The 10,220-nt window shown below is 37.2% G+C and overlaps 1 protein-coding gene across 2 annotated transcripts in view; it reads left to right on the forward strand.

Annotated features, from left to right (window-relative positions):
• The window catches only part of IMPG1 (interphotoreceptor matrix proteoglycan 1), a 154,555-nt gene extending 144,759 nt beyond the window's left edge, over positions 1 to 9,796 (forward strand). For both annotated transcript variants that reach the window (XM_017506835.2, XM_037730818.1), the window contains 3 exons: positions 1,124 to 1,322; positions 7,199 to 7,271; positions 8,763 to 9,796. In XM_017506835.2, coding sequence (XP_017362324.2) covers positions 1,124 to 1,322; positions 7,199 to 7,271; positions 8,763 to 8,840 — 350 coding nt within the window. In that variant the 3' untranslated portion in view covers positions 8,841 to 9,796. The remainder of the gene's footprint in view (positions 1 to 1,123; positions 1,323 to 7,198; positions 7,272 to 8,762) is intronic.
• The last annotated feature ends 424 nt before the right edge of the window (positions 9,797 to 10,220 follow it).

The following is a 10,220-nucleotide window of genomic DNA, read 5'->3' on the forward strand; positions in this document are numbered from 1 at the left end:
GCACCCTAGCCTGGGTGACAGAGCAAAACTCTATTCTCAAAAAATAAAATAAAATAAAGTTCTGTACTGGATAAGATATTGGGTTTCTTGTGTAGAGTTTTCTGTATCCATTACTTCTCCTAAATTTCTTGGAAGAATGGCTTTACTGTTGCTTGTTCCCTAATTCTTTGCACATAATAGGTGTTTGGTGAAAGAATAAACTGAAAAATAAATGGCTGCTGTGATTAAACAGGAAAACTTCCAGATCAGAAACAACTACTGTCTGATGACAAGAGACCTGTTCTGCTTCTGCCATCGGCTCTTGGGGACTCCAGCCAGTTGCTTCTCTATGGAGAGCTCAAAGTGCTCAGCTCTGTAAGGATAAGGAAAGGCAGACAGGGGCCACTGGCCTTCCAGAGCTAAATATCTGAGATTCTCTTGATTTCTAATCCACTTTCCAAGGAACTGGAGACAACCCTGTAGAATTAGAAGTAGAGTAAAATAGAACAACTGATGACGAGAAAGAAGAGAATCTAAAGTTTAATAAGGAAGAGATAATCCAAAAGAATGACTCTCTAACATTAGGGCCTTAGCAAGAGAGTAAGAGGAATTTATTTTTAAAATCAGGAAACCATCCTGAGTTCTCAAAACTGTTCACATAAATGACTTTACTGCTTTATAAATGCTTACTTAAAAAAAAAAAAAAGCTAAGTAACAAAACATCCCTAATTCTCTAACGCAGTGGTTTTCAAAATGTGCTCCCCAGACCAGATGCATCAGCATCACCTGGAACTGTTTTAGAACCAGAACTTCTCAGTCCTCATTCCACGCCACCTGTGCAGGAACTCGGAGTGTGGGGCTCGGGATTCCATTTTAACAAGGCCTCCGGATGATTCTGATGCATGCTAAAGGTTGTAAATAATTATATTTGGAGCTAAATATAATACCATTTGTATCTACGAATTCATTTTTCTAAGATACGCAGTGTGGTTCTCTTTTCCCTCCCGTTTCTTTTCCCTCCAACTGTGCAACCGACTCCAAAATGAGGTGATATCAAATGTATTTGGTCTCTTGCCTTTGACTGCTCCCAGTTCTGCTGCTTAGATATTCATACATTCGTTAAAATCTGCCCCATTTTTTACAGCTGATCAAGCAGATCCCTGCAAGTTCCTGGCCTGCGGCGAATTTGCCCAGTGTGTAAAGAGCGAGTGGACTGAGGAAGCGGAGTGTCGCTGCAAACCAGGCTATGAGAGCCAGGGGGGCCTGGACGGTCTACACCCTGGCCTCTGTGGCCCTGGCACAAAGGAGTGTGAGGCCCTCCAGGGAAAGGGAGCTCCATGCAGGTGGGTCAAGCACGCTAACTCACAGACCCAAGAACTCATTACTCATACTTCTGAGAAACCCATCATTAGAGTAAATTCATATGATCTTTTCAATCCATGGTTTTTAAACTTTAGTGAGCATCAGAATCACCCAGAAAAGGGCCTGTTAAAACAACAGGGCTCCACCCTGCTATGCCCTGTTTCTGATTCAGTAGGTCTGGGTGGGGCTCAGGGAAGACTGATGCTGCTGGTCCTAGGACCCCTCTTTGAGAACCCTGCTCTAGGCTTCCCGGCAATGTTCCATTAAGACAAATAGGGAAGGAAGAAAGAACCTGTTATCAGCTTTAAAAGATGGAATACTTGCTCTACTACCTTAACTGGGGATGTATTTGTGCATAAAATTTGATCTTTCCCCTGATAGCAAACATAATAGCTTTCATCATAAGAAAGCTGGGAAATGTAGAAAATTATGAGAAAAAAATAAAAATCCTGTTAATTCAACACATTATCTTTTGGCATTCATGTTTATATAAAATTGAAAAACAGTTAATTCAACACATTAATTGTTATCTTTTGGTGTTTATGTTTATATAAAATTTATACGTAATTTTCTAAAGCACAATAGAATCTGAATTTCTTGTCTGATAGTTTCTCTTTTTTTATTTTAACTTAGAATGTTTCTCCATATCATGAAATATTTTTTGTAGCATCATTTCTGGTGATTACATAACTGTCCATTCTCTCGATGTGTTATGATGTGTTTGGTCATTCCTTCATTTCCAGACAGAAAGGTTAAGAGAAGCTTTTTAGAAGGAGGAAAACTAGGCAAGATACAAACGGCTCTCTATTCAGGAAACAGAATTTAGAGTGTTACGAAGGTGGCCTTATGAACAGAACAAAAAGGGAGCGGGAAAGTTTCTATGTTATGCCACGTGTACTACAGACAAAGGATGAGCATCCACATGTATTAATAAAGACAAACATCCTAACATTAAAATGAGCAACAATAGGTGCAATTCGTAGAAGAAATCCATATGACCAGTAAAATGCAAACCAGAGTGAATCTCACGATAATCAGGGAAATCCAAAAGCAATAACTTGGCAAAAGAAGACTGATGATACTCAGTGTGGGAATATGGAGGAAAGCTAGTTCCATCAAGCATTGCTGATGGATGTACAGATTGGAAAAGCCATTTTTCAAAATAAATTTGTCATTATAAAATTTTAAATTTTACTCAGGTACTCTACTTTTAGATAATTATTTCTACAGAAAGAGTTGCACCTGTGCACCAAGATACGCTTACAAAAATGTTCACAGCATTACTGCTTTGAATTTTGAAACAATTGTATAGCCCATCCATAGGGAAATGGTTCATCTAGAATACAGTACATTACTATGAAACAGCAGCTAAAGGCAAATAAAACATACAACTCTAATGGAGCTTCTATAGAGGGAAAAACAACATATCAGTAAATGAGAAGCAAATTGCAGCATAAAAGATCCTGTACATGTACTAAATTAATAACAATACTGTACGTTAAGTATATTAGGTTTGACCATATGGCATTGCCATTTTGTCACAAATCATCAAATATTGGCTGTTTTGTATGATTCGATCTAACATGTAAGTAAAATTCGTAGCAAAAATGTAGAACAGATACACAACTATCATTCCAGTTAACAATGGAATGGAGTGAAATTGAGGTCTGGGTTTTTTAATGATGAGAATATGTTAATGTATCACTTGTGTAAATTTTTTTTAGGCTGGTCTAGTGCAATAGTAAGAAGAGGGAAGGAAATAGAACAAGCATTCCCATCTGCAATTGAGTGTAAACAATCAACTGAGAGAACTCACTACATTCAGAGCAGCCAATGTGCGCAATTTCAAAGAAAGGTTGAGGAGTGGGAAGAAAGGGCCAATGAATAAGGGTGGATTAAAGTGAATAAGAAGAGGGTTGCATGTGGCTTTTGTGAACAGGAATGTATTCCATTTTTATTTTAATCAGCCTTAGTTGTTATTTTAGATGGCTGTACAATTTGTAATTTTAAGCATTTCTCTTTAACGAGAAAGATCATTGTAATTCTAGGTTGTCATACATGAGATCAATAAAGCAAGGCATCAGGTGATCTAGAAATAAACATCTCTTGAAAAGGTTGGTGGTGCTCCACTTCCTCCACCTGTGCCTGTCTCTGGGGCATGATATGGACTTGAGGGATTCAAATACATTGGAAAACTGAAGCTCCTTAGACTAACGGAATGAGCACCATGTGCCAGGCACCCTGCTGAGAGGATGCGGGATAGATAGGGCGAAGGAGAGGGATAAATGAGAGGACAAGGGATAGGGAGAAAGGGAGGAAGCGAGGGTAAGATGTGCAATTTCTTCAGGAAGAAGAGAGAAACTCCCGTATCACCCCAATTTTGCCCTTTTCAACTTCGTGAATATTCCTTTTTAAATGTTAAGTATTAACCCCTGATATGCTCAGCATGAGGAAAACCCCTGTTGCCCCATGAGCTGCTTCAATCAGACTCTCAGTGAAGAAACAGGACCACGGCAGTGCTCTGAGAGTCCCTTGTACGCGTGACCTGCTCCTCCTCCCATCAGTTATTTCAGTTCCTCCCAAGATGCCATTATTTATGTGATGAAATTTATTTATATAAGGATTAGCTGACCAATTAAAACCCAGTCAACCATAGATTAGAGACTGGTTAAAATTAGAGGCTTTAAAGTTACGCCCGAATGTAAGGCTCTGCCTCTAACTAGGTATGACTTTAAGCCACTTCCCCACCCCCTGACCTTAAGCTTCACATTTCTCATCTATCTAATGGGAATAACAGGAATAAATTCATGGTTTGGGGGAAGGAATAAGTTAGATGCCCCTCGGTGTAAGCTACTCAGCTACTAGCATTATTGGAGCTGTTTCTGTCAACAAAGGGCAGCCCTGTAGGGAAAAACTCAGATTCCCTACCTGGCACTTAAACCTAAACTCAGACACAAATCCATGAGAACACCAAGTGCTGAAACTTTGAAAACAGCGTTCTCTAAAGAGCTGTAAATTTAGCTGCATTTTTGTTATCCCACCTGAAAGTGATGAGACAGGGAAATGAACCGAGAGCAAGTGCCCTCCTGAGAAGACCGCCACTGAGGCACGAAGAGCAGTTACCATTGCTCACTTACTTGTTTCTGATTACATTTCACCTTTATTTTTCCTTCTACTGTTTTTCTCTATACGATATTTACAACGATACTCCATACATTTTTACATTTCCCTCAATTTTAGATGTTGTATATATAGATTCTGTTGCACTAGGAACTTACTTGAAACATCTTTTTTGGTGTAACGAGTTAGGCTTTTATTACAATTATCAGTGTACGAATAAAAAAATGCAAATCTAAGTCTAACAGTAGATTTTGACTTTTCCTTTTCAGGTCATCACATTTTCACTTTTGTCCTTTAATTTAATAGGCCTAAATGTGCTCTCTGGGACATTACTTATAACAATGAAAATTGTTTCTAAATATAGGGGACAGTTTCAGTAACGATGGTACAAAGTGACATTTATGAGGATGTTTTAATCATATGAAAGTGCTTGTTGTAACTACAGCAAAGTCATAGGTTCACTCACATGCTATACCTCAAATAGAGAAAAGGAGGTGTAGGTTTTTTCCCTCTCAATAGTTGTTACCAAGTCTCCTTTTGAGCTCTTTCTCCACTGAATAGTGGGTAGGTTTGGTTACTGGGTAGGTTCGTAGGAGGAAGGGGTTGGAATTTAATCTAGTCCAGTTTAATGTAGTCCAAACTTCATCTGATGAATGATTTGAGCAATCACTTTACACAACTCAGTTGGCTTGGAATATATAATGAGGTATAATACTCCTTGTCTTGCCAGCTCTTCTGGAAGGTTTCTAGTTCCATATTCTCCTTACCTGTGGTCTCTTAGTTCTGATCCCAGGCACCTGCCCCTTCCCAGGCATTCTCAGAGCCTCGAAATCTCCCAACCAGGACAAATAGGAACCGAAAATCCTCCCTTAGGTGATGGGACAGAGAACAAGGAACTTGTTACTCAACTTTCTTTTAAAAAAAAAAAAATACAGGCCAGGTGTAGTGACTCACGCCTGTAATCCCAGCACTTTGGGAGGCCAAGGCGAGTGGATCACCTGAGGTCAGGAGTTTAAGACCAGCCTGGCCAATATAGTGAAACCCCGTCTCTACTAAAAACACAAAAATTAACTGGGCATAGTGGCATGTGCCTGTAATCCCAGCTACTCAGGTGGTTGAGGCAGGAGAATTGCTTGAACCTGGGAGGCAGAGGTTGCAGTGAGCCAAGATCACACCACTGCACTCCAGCCTGGGCAACAGAGCGAGACTCTGCATTGTCCAGGCTGGTTGCAAACTCCTGGGCTCAAGCAATCCCCCCACCTCAGCCTACCAAAGTGCTGGTATTATAGTATGAGCCACCGCACCTGGCCTCAGTCTCCTTAAACTATACTTTTCCTCCTCTCTCCTCTGCCTTCTTCCCATCGAGCACTAGGACTGAAAGAATTTTCCGTCCTTCTCCCTTTCCCTTATATTGTAATAAATAGATGTTGGGAAAAAGAAAAAGGTTTAATAAGGGAACATATTTAGGAAGATAGCTCCTGAATATTATGCCCATTTTATAATGCAAAGAGTAAAAACACAAAATGCAAAATGCATATACACTAACAGAAATTATGTATATAAAAAAATCTAAAAGTATTTTGTGTTTTTAAAAAATTTAACTGACATAATTGTACATATTTATGGGGTACGATGTGGTATTTCAATACATGTATACATTGTACAATGATCAAATCAGGGTAATTAGCATTCTCTTCATCTCAAACATTTATCCTTTCTTTGTAGTAAAAACATTCAAAATCCTCTCTTCTAGCCTTTTGAAATAATATATCATTAACTATAGTCATCCTACTGTGCAACAGGACACTGGAACGTATATCACCTGCCTCATTGTAACTTTGTACCCACTGACCAATCTCTCTCCATTATGCCCTCCTCCCTTTCCTCCCCAATCTCTGGTAACCACTGTTCTATTTTGTATTTCTATGAGATCAGCTTTTTAAATTCCACATGAGAGGTTGCAGTATTTGTCTTTCTGTGTCTGGCGTATTTCACTTAATATAATGTCTTCCAGGTTCATCCATGGTGTGGCAAATGAGGGGATTTCATCCTTTTTATGACTGAGTTATACTATATATAATTTTATATTATATATAACATATATTATACATATATATCACATTTTCTTTATCCATTCATCCATTGATGAACACAGGTTGACTCCAAATCTTGGGTATCATGAATACTGCTGCAATATACATGGGACTGCAGATATCTCTTTGATATACTGATTTCATTTTCTTTGGATAGCTATCCAGCAGTGGAATTGCTGGATCATATGGTAGTTCTATTTTTCATTTTTTAGGAACCTACAGATGGTTTTTCATAATGGCTGTACTCATTTATATTCTTTTCACATCCTTGCCAACACTTGTTGGCTTTTTGATAATAGCCATTCTAACTGGAATAAGGTGACATTTTATTGTGGTTTAAATTTTATGAACAATATGCTATTATAGAGTTGTTTCTCAGCAACCACAACTCAGAACTTGAGAAATAAATCTGTTTTGCAATCCTTCTGACACCACCGCTTAAGAAATAGTAAGCCAACTAAAAGGCAAAACGGGGGAAATGCTGAAAGCACACTTCTTCCAACTTAAACAGAAGACACCTGCAAAAATAAGCTATCTATTCTCACTTGTCATAATGTTAAAACTAAAATAGTAGAGAGCTGTAGTTACTATTAATGCTGATAAGCCCACGAAACAAGATACTATGTTTTTGCTTTCTTTTGTAGGTTGCCAGATCACTCTGAAAATCAAGCATACAAAACTAGTGTTAAAAAGTTCCAAAATCAACAAAATAACAAGGTAAAATTATACTTTATTTTATATGTTGGTTTTAATTACTAAACTTGACTTTTGAAAGAAATTAAAAACATTTCTGTCCCTGACTCTTAAATAGAGAAAAGCAAGATACTTTTTCTTTATTTTTAATTTAGTGTTTTAAGGAGGGTAGATATTTTCTAGTGCAAGAAGGACAGAGGCAGAAGGCTGGGAGTAACTGAAATGTGTAGATAAAACAACAGAATAACAAAACGAATCCAAGTATTTTATAATATTCCCAACCTTTCCTTATAAAAATACACATGTAATTTATCAAATGTATTTTAAGGTTGAAATCTTTACAATAATAATTTATATTCCTGGCATTGAATAATTTTATATACATTAAGATAGCCTCTTTCAATTTCAAATAATAATCAGCTAAAGGAAAAGTATGTAGAAAATATGAAGAAACATGATTTGTGAACAATGAGTAACTTCAAAAATTCCTAAAAGTTCATCTTCAGATAAATATTTCTTTCACTGTCCTAGATATCTCTTTTAAAATATTCACTGAATCAACTTATTTTACTAATTTTACAAAGAAAAATAACTTGTCTATAAACAATTGATTTACAGTTGACATAGTTTTTTAAAATAATTCTGGTGGAAAACCTTGGACAATCTTTAGCCTAAAACTACCCATTTTCAAAAATTATAGTTTTTGATAGAAACAACTGGTGATAATCAGTCAATGTCTACTTTATCTAAAGCCTACAATGTTGGATAAAAACAAATGCCTCAAAGTTCGCAGCTAGAAAAATTATCACAGTCAATATATAATCAAGGATCCTATGATTATCACACCAAATGTTAATAATAGTTTTATATATCCAAGCGCACACTGAAATGTGTGCCACTTCAGTTTTCTGAAACTAAGAAAACTGGAAAAACAGAAAAACTTTAGGGCCATGAAATGACAATAGGACACAGGATCTGATATTGACAAAATGTCCAACTAAATCCTGACATACCAAATAGAATTATGGATCACATTTCAAATAAATAAAAGGAAGTGATAGTTTTCACAGTAGGAAGGAAACTTGAAGAACTACATCTTACTTCAAGACAGGAACAACAAACATGAAGTATCAATGCTAATTATTCCTGGCTACGTGGCTTTCTGTGTTGACAGACATTCAGAGGACACATGAGTTCCATGAGGAAGCATGCTGTAATACATTAATGGTGTCTACTATCGTTGGATGGAAATATGGTGACTTATTCACAGACTGTTTTCCACCCGTGCTCCAAGACATGGGTCAGCCTGAAAATCTAAATAGGCTTAAGAGGGAATGGAGTACATTGCTAGTAGGTTATACAATTAAGAATGTTTTGAGGCCATCTTCAACATTTCAAAGATGTCATAAATGGCAAGCACATCCTCTTATCTACCAGAGGCAGTAATATTGGAATGAACCATTGGTTTAACCTTGGGTGACATTTCTTGAGTTTTTAAAACTATTTCTCTTTCAGGTAATCAGTAAAAGAAATTCTGAATTACTGCCCATAGAATATGAAGAATTTAACCATCAAGATTGGGAAGGAAATTAAGAACTGAAGATGTACAATTACCATTTTAGGCTATCTCAAGAGAGATGATTTGCTTTCTCAAGGAAAGCAGAGGCAGGTATATTCACCGGTCATCACAATCCAGGCATATAGTCAACACTAAGAATCAGCACACACCATATTTCAAGTATAGAAGAGTCATGTAATTGACAACCAATAAATTCTGAAGCAAAAGACACTTATTAATTAAAACCCAAGATGTAATCAGTGAAATATATTTTTACTATTCTTGGATGATAGTCAACCAGGTTTGCTTCCAGCTTCCCTGAAAATATTACAGATCATTTGCAACAAGCACAGCTTACTTATTTGCAGACTGAACAATTTATTGAGAAGCAAACTCTTTATATGCTAGAATGTACATTTAAAAGATGACTACTTATGCAGGGAGATGCAGGTCTCTCTAAATGCATGAAGGTATGTAGTGCATAAGCACTGTAGTGACAGTATATGTGCTCCACACTACAATGTCTGATAAACACTAACTTCAGTATTCAGTTATTAGGCACACTAGTTTTATATGCAACCACTGCTTACATAGTAGACTGTTTTGTTGCCAATAATCTTTGAATTGTTCTTTAAAAGAAACTGAGGTTCAGATATACATATCACGGAAAATCTTACTTGTTACTACAAAAAGCTATTTTAAAGAAGACACTATACTGGGAGAAGGGTGAAGTTGTACTACATGGCATAATCAATTCCTGTCTTCCACCACAGATAAACAATGTTTTCCTAAAATAACTTCATTGACTTACTTCATCACACCAACTTTGGTGTGTGTATACCTAGACTGGCATCAATGTAATCCAGTTCAGACCATTTTTAATGTGCTGCTTAATGAAAATGAATCTGTATCTCTTTCAAATGTTCTAATGTCAGATATATATTTGCTGCAAAACTTTAATTTCAATAAAGTAAAAGCTCTATACTCATAACTTTTTAATGAGCCTATGTTTTAGTAGATATTCTCTAGATTTGCTTTATGGATTCAATAAATGATTTTAAGCATGAAAATTTTAATGCTTCCAAAAGACAACAAAATAGTAAACACCAAGGGCAACATTTAATAGTAAGCTTCAAAAATAAAAACAGGCTGGTCACAGTGGCTCCTCACGCCTATAATCATCTCAGCACTTTGTGAGGCCAAGGCAGATTGATCACTTGAGGTCAGGAGTTTGAGACCCTCCTGGGCAACATGACAAAACCCCATCTTTACTAAAATACAAAAATTAGCTGAATGTGATGGCACGTGCCTGTAGTCCCCGCTAACTCGGGAGGCCGAGGCAGGAGAATTGCTTGAACCCAGCCAAGATCGCACCACTGCACTCACTCCAGCCTGGTCGACAGAGCAGGACCGTG

Source organism: Cebus imitator, unplaced genomic scaffold (genome assembly GCF_001604975.1).
Source record: "Cebus imitator isolate Cc_AM_T3 unplaced genomic scaffold, Cebus_imitator-1.0 Scaffold363, whole genome shotgun sequence".
Taxonomy (NCBI): Eukaryota; Metazoa; Chordata; class Mammalia; order Primates; family Cebidae; genus Cebus; species Cebus imitator.